Source organism: Convolutriloba macropyga, chromosome 15, assembly GCF_964194025.1.
Source record: "Convolutriloba macropyga chromosome 15, txConMacr16.3, whole genome shotgun sequence".
Classification (NCBI taxonomy): domain Eukaryota; kingdom Metazoa; phylum Xenacoelomorpha; order Acoela; family Convolutidae; genus Convolutriloba; species Convolutriloba macropyga.
In genome coordinates this window covers 44567104-44582735 of record NC_134482.1, presented here as the reverse complement: position 1 = coordinate 44582735, position 15632 = coordinate 44567104, and the positions used below count along the sequence as shown (strand labels likewise).

General features: G+C 37.8%; 1 protein-coding gene across 2 annotated transcripts in view; it reads right to left on the bottom strand.

The window, feature by feature from the left end:
• Positions 1-1869: 1869 nt before the first annotated feature.
• LOC142354397 (WD repeat-containing protein 26-like) overlaps positions 1870-15632 on the bottom strand; it is a 46952-nt gene continuing 33189 nt past the window's right edge. For both annotated transcript variants that reach the window (XM_075406675.1, XM_075406674.1), the window contains exons 9-12: positions 15383-15503; positions 10363-10551; positions 7015-7303; positions 1870-3102 (exon numbers count right to left, since the gene is read on the bottom strand). In XM_075406675.1, the coding sequence (XP_075262790.1) occupies positions 2687-3102; positions 7015-7303; positions 10363-10551; positions 15383-15503 (1015 nt within the window). In that variant the 3' untranslated portion in view covers positions 1870-2686. The remainder of the gene's footprint in view (positions 3103-7014; positions 7304-10362; positions 10552-15382; positions 15504-15632) is intronic.

Genomic DNA, 15632 nt, shown 5'->3' with positions numbered 1-15632 from the left:
AAAAGCTATAAAAAAGTGAGGAAGATCGTAAAAAGTGGTAAGAAAGCGTTTCACGGGGTAAAATGGAAAAGTTAGCCCAAAATATCATCTACAATGTATTAATTGCATCAGATGGTAAAATATTTTCAAAACATAACCAACTAACGTCAGGCCAATTGCTCTCAAACAACCGCTTAGCGCTTGGCTTTGTCAGTAGCTAGCCACGGTTTAGTTAGGCTAGCTTTAGCTTAATTGAAGGGGCATGAGGTGAGCCCAGCGGGGGGGGGGGGTGCACCAGGGTGTTGGCGGTGGGGAAAGTGGTGCTGTTGGTGGGGTGGGGGGGGGGAGTCAGTGGGGGAGGGGGACAACGGTGGGAGGGAGGTTTTCGGCTGCACGGGCCCTTTCGTCCTGAACGATTTGCAGGGGTTTTTATGGGGGTGGGTTGACGTGAGAGGCCGCTGATGTGGGGCGGGGGTGTCTTGGGTGGGGTGTGTGTTTGGGGGGAGTCACCCTTTAAGAATCGCGCTTCACACCATAAATATAAGTCTTCAAAACAGTTTCCTTGAATCGCATATTTGGAGACTAGTGAGATGAAATTCTCTAAGAGCACTTAATTCCCGTTGGGCGCTACCTGTTTATCCCGTTTTGAGGACGAAAGGTCAAATGGGTCAGACGAAAAATCGGTCAAGCAAAAAATAAAAAAAAAAGATCGACAGGACTAATATAATTGGAACCAACTTCGTTTGAGAGCAGTTAAACACTGTTGACTGAAAAAGTTAAGAGTTAAAACTAAAAAACCGTTTTGAAAAAGCCGTACGTGATTTAAAAACATCAATCACATAGCAAAAAATTTTGCACTTTTCTCACTCTCTTAGAATACTGCACGAAAAAAATCACTATCTTACTCGCTCTGTTTTTGACTTCTGTTCAGCAGATTGCCCTAAACACTTGTTTTCACGTGCGGCATTTGTTTTGCATCCTGTGAAAAGAGAACTTATCGATTTAAAAAAAATAGATAACCTTAACTCCTCTTCGAGCGGTAACAAAAAATAGGAGCGCAATAAAAGCCGTAAAATAATAGGAGCGCAAAATAGGAGCAACCAAAATATGCCAATTCAGCTTTGACCAATGAACTTAACTCGTCTTTCGCCCAAATCACTAATAACTTCCATATGGCTTTGCATGGGGTAACCCCTCGCAGTTTTCATGTTAAACAGTCTTGATGCTGAGGGAAGTATCTTCAAAGCTGATATAGTTACACTCAAAGCAACTCAAATTTAATCACTTTGCTAACTCCATCTGCACGAATAACACAGCTCGCGTCTTAGGAAACTTCATTTTTAGTGAACGTTTACACCTAACCCCTGACCCATCCACAGAGCAGCGAAGTCAGAATTCTTTATAAAGTTTGATTATACACCTACCCTTTGGAAGACCAGTTGTAACTTCTGACAAGTTTGGCCACAGGAACTGAAACAGTCCTAGAATGAGGCAAAGACTTATGAAACATGGAAACGAAATAAGATCTGAAATACGTTTAAAATCGAATTTCGTGCCGAATTCCACATATTCCCAAGAACTATTATCTGGGAAGCATTTAAACAGTACATAAAGTTTTCAAATGTACATTCTGCTCAACATGTGAAGTCTAGTTTCAACTTACCACACACAAACGCATTGACTTGCTGATAATTTAATCGGACCAAGATGCGAAAAGTACTCGAGGTCATTCATACGTCATAATGACGTAATCCAAGATGCGAAAAGTACTCGAGGTCATTCATACGTCATAATGACGTAATCGATGAATCACTCAAAGTTCACACACCGTTCATCTACTGAACTCGCTACGCTCTTTTCTAACTTAGTTCACTTGAAACAAAAACTGAATAGTAATTCAAAAATTTTCCAATTTAAAGTATGTATACGTTAATCTACGTACGTTGCAAATATTAATATTGAAACAATCGGGGGGAAATTTGTCAACACAGGCCCGAACAGACATCAAATGATGAAAATTTGTCATAGAATTCATAAAAATTCAATTCTTTCTTCCATTCTTTTGAATGTTGGCACGTTCCCATTGTCTTTGCTCCACAGATGTTTTCCACAATTATTTCAATACCCTCTGCCGAAATAAGACCAAGCTCTTCGAGTTCGGTTGTTGGCTATACAATTTATTTATCTTTATCCTGACCACCGGGTTAGTAAAACAGCTGCTTTGGGGAATAAGTCAATAACGGGAGTAATACTATAGTAGACTACTACGAATTAAGGTGTAGGAAGTATCTAAGTTTTTTTTATAAAATCTAGCTATGAAACAGTATTATTGTTTATTATTATGAGCGAAAACTGTCCAAACTAATAAACAAAATTTGGGCCGATAACTAGTGAGGTAATGAACTAAAGGTAACACGTTTCATCCAAAAAAGAAACATTTTGCGTTTCAATGATAGAACCGTAACATAAGAACTATTCGAATTAGTGGCAAATTCATAAAGAAGCTAGGTTAAACTAATCAACTAGGGCATTCGATCCACAAATCTTGAAGATCAGAGCTCGAAACTTTCTTTTGAATACTATCATAAAATTTGAAACTTCTGCTTGCCTCGTCTTGAAAATTGTTCAAATAATTCCAAATATAACTTGCGAGAATAAATTCCCTCTTAATTTTTCATATACAAGTAACATTTTTGAGAGACTGCTTCTAAAGCCAACCAAATGAGGAATATGCGGGTTGATACGAAGTAGACGATCTTTGCTGGTCGCTTGATGAAGCAGCCGACGCCAGTCTTTGCAATTGTTCACTTTGAGAAGCTGCCAAGTTGCTAATTCTAAACTCTGGAATAGCAGAAAGGGTTTCCAAAAGACCTAAAGAAGCACCAGGTTGTTGTGAAATATCGATTCCAGCATTTCGCAGAATTCCACTGACGTTGGAAGCAACGTCATCAACGTTTGAGGAATCATCGCTGGGAAGCGCGGATGTTCTGTAGCGGCTGGCGATTGAGGTGGTATGGACAGGTAGCGATTCCTCGCCTTCAATTGACATTCCATCGTCATCGTCATCCTCCTCCTCCTCGATTTCGTGACTGTCGATAGGATCAAATCGCCCACGGGAGCTCCCTTGAACATTTTCGAAATTGAAAATTGAGACAATTTAACATAATTCTTTAAATCCAAGTGTGCTCTAGTAACAGAGCTGCGCAATGAAACGCTATTCCAGATTCTATCAGCTTTAACGTGCATTTATTAATTCGATTTCAATTCTAGTTGTTATCGAAAAGAATTATTTGTCCTAGATGGCATTCCTTCAACCGTTTTTTTTCCAGACTTCCCTTTCCCCATTGGGGCATTTTTCTGGGTTATCACAATTCCTCGTCTAATATCAATCCTCAGTTGCATTTCCAAAGTAGCCACTTAACAACTCTGGGTTCCAATAAATCTACTTCCTTCAATTTTTTGATAAATTTTATTACCTATTTCAGTTTTAATAATTTGGAATTTTTTTTACTGGCTCATGTCAAACTCCATAGTTGCCAAAAAACTTGTTTCATAATCGTTTGTCTGGATAATATTTCTCTGATCTCTTAAGGTGTTCCGATTAGCAAGAATTTTGAGTTCGCGTGAACAAAGGCCGCGTTGAAACCTACTTATGTCGCTTCAACAACTTGCCTGTTTTAAATGTTTTATATTGATGTTTCTGATATAGATCTAGACATCAATTAGACTCCAGAATAAACCGACTAACGCCGCACGAATTGTTTTGGGGCGATGTAATTTGGAGATAGGTACCGGCTATAGAAACATCTATGATTGCAAACTTCTGACAAAAGGGTGGGGTTCCAACCCCAATCTCCCGGCTTCGAGTCGGTGCATTAACCACAAAGCTACACGGACCTCTTTCGGTAATCCCAAACAACCGCTTTTAATTTAGCAAAGACATAATTTCAGAATAAGCGCAATTTCAATCACTTAAAAATTCAAAAAGTCAAGACTGAAAAAGTCGAGAAGTGATATAAAAAAATGCTATAAAAACGATCAAGCAAAAACTTTGAATAAAACAGAAATCAATTCAATTTCAGCTTACCAATTCTTGAATTTCCGCTGAATACTAACAATGCTTTATCGAATAGACTGGAGGGGAGCTAAAAATCACTTTTGGTCTTCGAATGACGCCATAAGTTACTATATACCACTAAGATTTAAAGCTAAAAATGACACCAATTTTGACGCATTTTTCATTTGACTTTAGTAGTTAACTGCTACCAAATGGGTTTATCTGCTTGAAATTCTGAATGAGAAAAATTTAGATCACGCAAAACGTTTTGTTCGTAAACGTCACTCGGAAAGTCAAGAAGGTCCAGCAAAAATCTAGCATAACACACTTTTACAATAATTGCTTCACCCGTCGTTCGAGAGCAATTAAAAATACCGAGCTCACTAAAATGACTTTAAAAAGATTAAAAAAAGAGCTCGCTTTCAAGTCAAAGTCCTATATAATCTTTAAATGGTCAAAAGCTCCCAAACGGACAAATATAATCTTAAGCACCTTCGAATGAAAAACTTAAATTAGATTTAAAAAACTTCAAGTAAAATTTCGCACTTCAAGAGAAAAATTTGCTCACTCACCGACTCACAGCTACTTCTCTCGCCCTCTACGAGACGCAAAAGAAACCTCTCCCCCTTTTCTCTCCAAATCTGACTATTGTTTTAACGTGCTGCATTAACTTTTAAATACAGTTCGAAACACAAACGACAAAAACATAGCCGGCAGATTGCCGGAATAGCTGCGAAAGAATAGACATGCGTGCCATATAATAGAGAGAGAGACAGATCTAAATTAAAAAAAAATCGACGCCGCTCAAAAAAGCTTAGTAAAAAACATTCAGCGATAATCTAATAATACTTGATAAAATTCATACAGAAGAAGCCTCTAAGGGACCTTTACGGCACATATGAGTTCCTTTGACCTTAAACAATTCAAATTAAACTTAAGTTTTAAAGAGCAAAAGTCATTTTATTGAGTGAGGTGAGCCACTTGTGATCAAAATCCAATCACGCAAAATACTTTTGCTAAAGAGAGTGAGAAATGACGTCACGCGCGCAAACGCCTTTAGTGAGAGGAAGAAGTCATTCAGAAAACTTGACTTTTTCAGCTTTGCTGTTTGAACAAATGTAAAACGAAAAAGAGCGTCAGACGACGAAACAAAAAAAACCAAGCACCGCAATATAGCTCCGCTCAGCTTACAGCTCCGCAGCTATAAAAAGAAATCAACAACTACTCTTCGCGTGGTGAAAACAACACGAGGAGCAAAAACAAAACGCAGCACTTTGCCGGAAAATAGCAGCCCTTAATTCCTCTGACAATCGAAACAACAAAAAAATGATAAATTCTTAAGTGCGTACTATTTTGATTGGATTTTGTAAATAGGAACACTTGACCTTGCTACACGCCTAATTGAATTTGTTTATTTGAATTATGAGTGTGAAAAAATCAGGCAGTGAGGTCAATCAAGCGTGTAAAATTAATCACGCGAGTGAGCAAAAAACCTTCTCTCCATTAGGAGTGAAAAATGCCGTCACACAAGAAATTCAGTCGATATTGCATGAACGAATGAACAAAAAGCAGATTTGAAGTGAATGTACCATATGGTCTGAACAAAAAAAGTGACGAAAAAAAACCGATCGGAGGCCAATAATAGTGCAGCTAGTGCTTAGCGGCCATTAAAAACAAAGAAAAGACCTCGTAACCACGACTAGTTAGAGCAAAGTTCATCTACAAATGTGTTAACGGGAGATTTATCGCGTTTTAATTTTTTATTTCTTATTTTAATATCGACTCTGTCCATTTTAGATTTCTTTGCTGACCAACTGCTGCTCGAAAGCACTTTACTCAGAATGAGCGAAGAATGAAACTGGCATAAATAGAAGAACCCAGAGTGAAAACTAAAATACAGCAAAAAACGGCAAACTCGGTCAAGCGAAACAAACTTTTGTATCATGAAAAAATCAGCGTTGACTCCACTGACCGTCGTTGGGATTGAAATGTATAAAAAAATATAATTTTTTCTACAGTTTTATTTGATTCAGCAAATATGACAATTTCAGCTTCTTCTATATTGGGGGACAATTAGCAGGAACTGTCATAACTTATTGCACTAGCTTTTTAAACATTAATTCTTGGTGACCAACCAGGCTTTATTGGTTTATACCATTTGTTTTAATTTCTCTTTTTGACGTAAAAAGTATTTGTGTGAAATTCTAAACTCCATTCAGTTGAAACAGAGAGTGAGGTGAGCAAGAAGTCAAACGTGAACGTGGTGACTTGTGTAAAAGCAAAAAAAAACGAACTTAAAAAAACAGAGCCCTAAAAAAATATTAACCGTTGAGAGGCTGAGGTCCGCTATAAATCAGACCAATAATTTCCTCGTTATCGCTTCGCGGTTATCAAAGAAAAGAATCACCTACTGACGTCGAACGCATTTTTCTTAAATGATTGCTGTGGGGCTGGCTTTGGTGGTAGTACCTGCCTAAAGTTAGGCAGGGTAGTCAGACTTGTGAAGAGAGGGGGAAAGCCATGTGGTTAGGGGTCCAAAACAACTAAAATGGCCCTTTTAAACAGAGAATTCACGCCTACACAGTAGAACTCGGAAGGGGAATCGGATACTTAGACGCAGACTATAAATTTTCTTAGAGAACTGCTCAGCAACTTAATGCACTCGGTCTTTACCAATTTATCCCATTTCTCAAGATAAAAAGTCAAGAAAATTTGTCGTTCAGACAGAAAATTGCTTCAAAAAGATGAGCAAGAGTAATATAATTGCTATAAACATAGTTTGAGAGCAATTAACAACCGCTATACGGATAAACAGAGTCGCAGCTATTAGGAAGATTGCCGTGCCACTTTTTTGGAGGATTTAAATTCGCATGCAATCTCCTAACATCTGCCAGTTAAGATTTGAGAAATAACAATTTCCTGATAAAGAATAGATGGATTTTCGCAGTAAAAAGGGAGTCTGTTTAGTAACAAATTACCTCCACTATAAAACATATTCCGATCACCGCTTCCACTATTTCCTCTACTGTTTGAAGCACCTCTACCGCTGGTATCACCCGGGTTGGTGTCACTTGACCCGCCGCCCAGGTGACCGCTACCACCACCTCTATTAGCACCATGGAAAAAATCCGAGTCGGGGTCTGAGTCTGTTGCCGAATAACTCAAAGGGTCACTAGGGGGCGATGGGCCCCACACTTTGATTGTGCAATCATCAGAGATTGAGACAAGCATTGAGGGTATCGAAGGGTTCCAGTCCACGCCATTGACCTTTAACAGACATAATGACTCATCCAACACGGAATGCATCAAAACTCATACACGGTGGGTTTGACAAAAACAAATTGCTTGTGCTCAATAAAAAAAATACAAGTGCTCAATACAAGTGCTGAATAATTTACATGTGCTAAGAAATTTCAAGTCTCAAACAAATTTTTTGAACTCTATTAAATTAATTGTGCTAAATAAATTAACATAGCCGGCAGATTTCCGTAATAGCTGCGAAAGAATAGACCTGCTTGCCGTATAATAGAGATAGAAACAGAGACCTAAATTGAAAAAAAAGAGGCCGCTCAAAAAGCTAGGTAAAACATTCAGCGATAAATTAATAAAGCTTCTTAAAGATCATCCCACAGAAGCCTCTTATTAGGGACCTTAAGTGCACATTTGAGTTCCTTTGACCTTAAACAAATTCAAATTAAACTTAAGTTTTAAGGGGCAAAAGTCATTTTATTCAGTGATGTAAGTCACTTAAGATCAAAATCTATTCACGCAAAACACTTTTGCTACAGAGAGTGAGAAATGACTTCACGCGCGCAAACGCCCTTAGTGTGAGAAAGAGGTCATTCAGAAAATTTGACCTGGGGAGAACGTCAGACGACGAAACAAAAAACATAGCCGGAAGAATTCCGGAAGCGACTCTCAAAAAAAACTTCACAAGAAAACCGTAATTGCAGCTGAAGCCACTACCTTTTGATTTAAACCATTAACTCCTGACCTCCCCAGGTCTGATCTAAAAACTGGTGAAAATTAAAACACTATCACCAAGAGAAACAAAATACAGCAAAATTTTATACTATTGAAAACCTTTGGTAACGTTAAAAAAGTCCGCAATAATTAAGATGGCCAATATACTGATAGGCTTAAAAAGGTGACAGTGCCATCTATTGCCCTCAAATAATTCATGATTATAATCTCAAGGTCGCGAAAGCAAACGGCAGATAATAATCTTAGAAACAAAGTTAAATTTTTCAAAAAAGAATGCTCAAATTTAAGAATCATAAAACCAATACAACTAGATTTCTAATCACTGCATTTAAGACAAAAACACACAAACTTCTTCCTTGATGTATATATTCCAGACAACATGATTTCATACTTATTCAAAAATTAAATTAATCATAGAAAAGACAACCAACAGTATATTAATAAAACGCAAAAAATCGTGTAAAAACAAAACCAAGGACTGGAGAAAATTGCAATAAATAGTAATAAGTGGAAAGTTTGGATTAAGTTTTCTAGCAAACTCTCAGGACTAACTTATGATGAATGAAATAAATTGCAAACCGAAGAAATGACAAAAATAAGAAAAAGCTGAAATCATTTAATTTTTTAACAACTGAAAAAATCAATATAACGAATATAAAGGTAGGTGACAGGACAAAACCAGAATGATACAAACTAGAATGTGAAAAATATGGATCCAATGTAAGGAACACAGCAACAAAGACCAATTCCTGAAAGTTAAAACTCAAATTAAAAGCATACCCGTCAGATTGCCGGAAAATAGCCGCCGTTGATTCCCATAACTCTATCGGGATTGAAAGAAAAGAAATTATCAACAAAAATTGATTTTTGTATAAAAAAGTTTTAAAGGCGATTTATTTTGATGTCATTTCGTAATTAAACGTGCTCCTGTCTCTCAGTGAGATGCTACAGTGTCTAGTATCAATACCAATAAGCATTATAGATAGCAACTAAAACATATGAGAACAAAGTTCAAGTACCGGGCATCTAAAAATGGGCTTTATGGGTTTATCCCGTTTCTATTTCTGACTTTGATTTTTTTTATAACCACTCTCTTCATTTTGAATTGCTTTGCTGAGCAGCTGCTGCTTAAAAGGACTTTAAGCAGAATGACAGAAGAGTGAAACTAGCGTAGAGAAGTCAAAACGATTTCACGCAAAATGTCGAAAAAGCAGCAAAATGGTAAAGCGAAAAAAAGTTCGAATAATAGCCAGCTGAGAAGATGAGGGCGGCTATTAAAAATGAAGAAAACGAATACATTCCATTGTTCAGCATTCGAGACATAGTAAAGAGAACAAGTCATCCGAGACAAAGATCCATCCCCCCTGAACGGAACAAAAAAAGCAGAATTGAAACAAAACATTTTGCAAAAAATGTTCAATAAATTTTCGAGAACGCATTTATGAAAAAAATTTTTCAATGAACTGTTTTTCAAAAACTTAACGCCAAAAAACGATTGAATTTTTATTGAAACGAAATAAAAGTCCCTCATGTTGCGCCAAAAAGGCTAGTTCTAGGAATTACAACCAAAATACAAACAAAAAAATGAAAACAATTGGAAAAAACTACCAAAATCGGATTAGCATGTGTACAATTTTATAAAAACAAAGTTATATCGAGATAGAAAGAGGCATTTAGTATATGAATTATCAAATGGAAGTTGCTATATTAACTGATTTTTGACAAAAAGACGCCTGAAAGATCAAAAAGAAGAAATTATTAGAAAAAAGCCAAAAATTAACTAAAAAATCAAGAAATGTGCCAATTTTGAACTTCAAACGCATTTTCAGGCTCTGCAAAACACTGTGGTATCAATTTACAAAAACCAAATTACAAACAAAAATGGACCACTTGGACGAAAAAACGGCTAAAAACGGTTATCTAATTGTGCCGTTCAGTCAAAAACTACTTTTCAATGTCAAAAAGTCATTCACTAAACGCAGCGCATGATCAAAAAATTTCTCTCGCTCAAAAAAAAATTAGTTCACACTGCAATTTTACTCGCTTTCGCTTTTAGGTCAAAACATCGTCTGAACGAATAGAACTTCCGGTATAAAAAACCTTAAGAAAACCAACACTCCTCTTCGAGTCGTAAAAAAAAACCAAGAGCACCGCAACATAGCTCCGCTCAGCTTACAGCTTCGCAGCTATAAAAAGTGGCTGAACAAATTACGGCTTTTTTATTTCAAATATGGGCAAACTTCAGGAGGGTCACTTCATCATGCCTATGCATACATATTCCTTGTTATAAATAGTATAATTGCTTTGGTTTTTTAATCCCAAAAGAGGGTGTAAAAACGCACCTGTTTAGTGTGTCCAGATAGGACAGCGATGGGTAGCTGTCTATTCCTGTGCCAGATGTAGACACATTTATCCTCACTTCCACTGGCCACGAATGTCTCTTCAACTCCAAATGAGGAGTAGATGAAATCCCTCTCCTGTTTCACACCAGCAAACCTCATCAACAGAGTACCACTCTCAAGGTGGAACATCTGCAAACAAAACAGACATTAGCTATAAAAAAAGAAACAAAAAGTTAATAGTAATCAGCTTTCGTTGCGAAAACAACAGATGTATTACTTATCAATGAATTAACTTGTTAGCGCCCAATTATTATGACTAAAATAAGAAACCGTTGAGGGAATTCCGCTTTGGGGTCACTGGATTTTTTGCCCTTTCTCGCCACTGTTTCTTAACGAAGAGTGGACGAAAAAGTAGTCTATACATTACGCACTATCGCCGGACGAACTGCTCTCAAAGGACAGGCGCAATTTAAACTTAAAGAGGAGGGAACTAACATCCACTGCTTGAGGGGAGACAAGCGAGGAGCATAAGTGGTAAAAAAAGAACACTGTATTTTCCCAGATGCTATATAAATATACACATGTTAGGCAGCGTACACTCTCTTGAGTCGTCATTAATCAATAGCTTACAATTACTTTTTTAATTGTAAGTTATTGGGCGCTAACAAGTTAATGTTAGCGCATCCAAAATTACTTTGTTAGCGGCCCGTATCCAACATTAACTTGGTGAGGGTATCCAAACCACAGAAAATGGCTAGACATTTATACTGTGAGTTTAAGCCTACACAGCAGAGATCAGTTGGGGGGGGGGGTGGTAGCCGACTGGATGGATGCAGGGGAGTGGTGGACTGTGGGGTGTCCAAAACTCCAAGAATTGCTCTTTATGCAAATTTATGAGTAATCAGCAGCTTCGTTCAGTCACATACTTATAGACTAGCGAAAGGCGAAAGTCTCCGAGAGAACTACTCAACAATTTCATGCCATCTGCTTTTACCAATTTATCCTGTACAGTTGCTCAAGAAAAGACATTGAGATACGGCGGTCAGACACAAAAAATGCATTGAAAAAGTCAACATGACAAAAAATAATTGCTAAGAACTTCTTTTGAGAGCAATTAATAAACATACCCGGCAGATTGCCGGAAAATAGCCGCCGTTGATTCCAATAAGCATGATTGGGATTGAAAGAATAGAAGGTATTGAAAAAAAAAGATTTTTGTACAAAAACATTTTTTAAGTCCGATTTATTTCGATGGATTATATTTAATTCGTATTTGAGCATACTTCTATTTCTTAGAAAGAGGCTACAGGGTTACTATCAATACCAATGAGCATTAGAGATGGTAACTAAGACTTATAGGAACGATGTTCAAATAGCGGGCATCTAAAATTGGGCTTTATGGGTTTATCCCGTTTCTACTTCTGACTTCAATTTTTTATACTGACTCTGCTAATTTTGAATTGCTTTGCGGAGCAACTGATGTTCAAAATCACTTTTAGCAGAATGAGAGAAGAAAAAAACTAGCCAAGAGAAGTCAAAAAGATTTCACGCAAAATGTTGAAAAAGCGGCAAAATGAGGTAAAGCGAAACATTTTTTTATTCGACGAAGTAAAAAAACATAGCAGGACAAGTCCTGACGTACAATTCAAATAATTTTCATTGACTAAACAGAAAAACTAGACTTAGAATGGACTATGAGTGAATTGAGAAAACCATTTTTTAAAAAATCAGATCAAAAAATACGAATAAAAACAGAAAATCAATGTCAAAATGCCGCATGTGAACAAAAAAACCACTAGCGAGAAATTAAAATTTAATTCAAACAAAAAATTAGGCCTAGAATGAGCTGTGAATGGATTGGGAAAACCATTTAGAAAAAATCCGATCCAAAAAATCGAACAAAACAGTAAAAATCAGAGTGAAATTGCCGCATGTGAACAAAAAATCACTACCGAGAAACCGAATTTTTGTTCAAACACCGTTTTCTCACTCTACTTTAAAATTAGAGCGAAAAAAATTCACGCCGCAAGCCCACTCGCTTTTTCGCTCCATTTCCTGTTTCGGCGTGACCAAAATCACTACTCCAATTTGACTTCAAAAATCATGAAAATGTGTGAACAGATCTTAAAAAAAAAGACAGCGCCCCAATACAATTCAAATTCTTTGAATTGTAAAAAAAAAATAAGAGCGCTATAATAGCCGGCTGAGAAGATGCGGGCGGCTATTAATTAATACAAAGGAGTAAGTTAAGCAACTGTTGTAACGCAACGAGTGCCCATTAAAAGCAAAAACTACACGGTTGTTATGACCCCCTCGAAGTTATTCAACAACTCGGCACGGCAACACGTCAGTCAACAACAACCGTCCGGTAACAATTAGAGCTTTCTCGTGGACACCGCAAGTTATTGCACCCTAAAATGCCCGAACAGGTGACCAAAAAACCCATTTCACAAACTGCCCGAGTGAAAACAGTTGTACCCTCTTTTTAAACAACACACAAATGTATACTTTATAGAAAATTCGAAAAATCTGCAAAAACTATGATTTTACTGCCAAAAAATGCCAAGCATAACCGACTAACGTCGGGTAAACTCCTCTCAAATGACTGAAAATCAGTTGGCTTCTTTGGTAGCTAGCTACGGCTTAGGTAGGCGAGCTTTACTTAGATTGAGGGGGAGTTGGGTGATGGCAGTGGAGCGGGCACAGGAGGGGGTGGGGGGTCAAACTCACTGGGCAGCGGGTGGAACGACGACGACGTGTATGGGGTGGCGATTGGGAGGTGGTGAGGTGGGGGCTGATTTGGGAAGGGTAGGGTGGATTTCGGGGGCCTTATTTAGGGGGCGGGGGGGGGGTGAAGTGTGGGGGCACACTATAAGAACAACTTTACTTCACACCATAAATTTGTCCTTTCAACAGTTTCGGTGAATTGCATACTTAGACACAAGTGACGAGAAAGTCGCTAACAGACCTCCGCAGCCACTTAATTTCCTCCAGTCTTTTATCTGGTTTGCCTGTTCATCCAGTTTTTGTGGACGAAACAGTTAAAAACGTCAGACGATAAATCAGACAAGCGGAAAATTGCATAAACATAGCAGCGCCAATTAAACTGCTGAACATTTCATTTAAGAGAAAACTTTTCAAAATGATATCTACTGCTATTTCTGTCTCCGAAATCCTAAAAAAATGCTTTGGTCTATTTCCCCGATACAGTGAAGCCCAATTCTGCTGCGTTATTCGCAATAAAATCGTATTTTTGAAAAACAAACAAAAAAACTTGTGTTTTGAAAAACTGCCCAAAGAAAAGTTTAGTGGGAAATTAAAATGCAGAAAAAACGTTGGGAGTCGTACTACCGCCATCACGCTTCTTTTGCACTCGTCTGTGCCTCGATCAAAAAAATTTACAAAAGCTTTCGGACTGTTGCTTGAGTAAACAGTTAAAACTCAAAAAATGAAAGAAGATTGCTATGGCTCTAGATATTTCGAAATAGATGCTAGTGTAATTAGCTGGCTCACTATTTCAAGGAGAACTAATAAAGTTAAATTTATTGGGCAAAATTCCAAAAATGTGTTTTTGCGTTTTTCTCTCAGATGAGCACAGTGACCCATAACTACGTGAAGTGGCGCGGGGGGGGGGGGGCGTGAATTAGCATACATAGATACTATTGACGAGAAAGTTTGTACGATAGCTCCTTAGCCACTTAATGCCCTCCGGTCTTTACCTGTTTATACCGTTTTTGAGGGCAGATAAAATATCAGACGAAACATCGTAAAAGCAGAAAAGATATTAGGGCTAATGTAATTGTTAAAAAGTTCGTTTGAGAGCAGTTAACAGAAAATGTATCAAAATTACCAAACAGTGATCTCTACTGCTATTTCTATCTCCCAAATGCTGATAAACAAAAAAAATTCTTAGGTCTTTTCCCCTGAGATGTTGAAGCCCAACATTGGTTTATTATATAATTTTTTTTGAAATACAAAAAAAAGAAAACTGCTCGTGTTTTGAAAAACTTTCAATGAAAGGTTTGGTGGGAAAATTAAAAATGCGGGAAAAAATGTTGGGAGTCTTACTACCGCCATCATGCTTCTCTACCACTGGGGAGTTGCACGATCAAAAAAATTTAGGGGTAAAGTTCAGTTTTTAATTTTTTGTTCAAAAAGTGAAATTATTGTTAGAGTACCGATTAATTCGAATTATTTGCTAGTACGGTTGACTGGCTCCCCAGTTTCTGAATTTATTGAAACTTAATTTTTGAATTCTAAAATTGTAAAAATGGACAGTTTCCGTGTTTTTCTCCCCGATGAGTACAGTAACCCCCTATATTTATGCCCTGTTTTATAAAAATTCATTTAAAAAAAGGGTCCCACGACTTTTGGGCTTAGAGATACGCCATCATGTTGTCAATGCACGATTCGCTACACTTCGTTTCTCGACCTTTAAAAACAGGCGATTCTGATGCTGATATAAGTCTCTTGGTACGCTCAACTTGGAAGTTCAAATATATTATTATACAACAAACGTCTGACTGTACAACTCGTCGACAAGATTGACAACAATTTCGCCTATCTGTCTCAAATTTAGGGCTCTTGGTTAGCTAATCAACCTTTCTGGTAGTACCTCATCGTTTTATCTGTGACCATGTCATTGCAATTCCCGGTAATTACAAAAATTAATGCTGAAAATAATGCAAGTCATTGTTTAAGCAGGCGAGACCAAAAGCTTGAAAGATCAATTTGTTTCAGCCCCCTATTGCCGTCTAGGACCCCTTCGTTTTGTTGTCCAGTAAGTTACCATGTAAAAAATGGCGCATGCATTGATGTGCTTAAAATTTGAGATTATCTGCTTAGTGGGAAGTTTGGGAGGAGGAGGAGGAGGAGGAGGAGGAGGAGGAGGAGGAGGAGGAGGAGGAGGAGGAGGAGGAGGAGGAGGAGGAGGAGGGGGGGGGCGTGGGGATAATGTATCTACCAGGCCATTCGAGTATTGTCACCCTGTAAACAACAAGCGACTGAATAGAGTGCGTACCTGTAATCCGGCACCCTTCTCCATAGTGCAGAGCAGAAACTGGTCACACCTGGACACTTCCAGTGACATGATAGCCTTGTCTGTCTGGATTATTGTCGAGTCCCTATCCACTGTGTACGACCTGAAGAAATCAATCAACTCTCATAAAAATCATAGAAACATAGCTCACTAATTAAACACATAGCTGGTTCGTTCTAATCAACCCAAATTCAAATTAGCCCTTGATTATGGTGTAATTAAGGTTATCGAG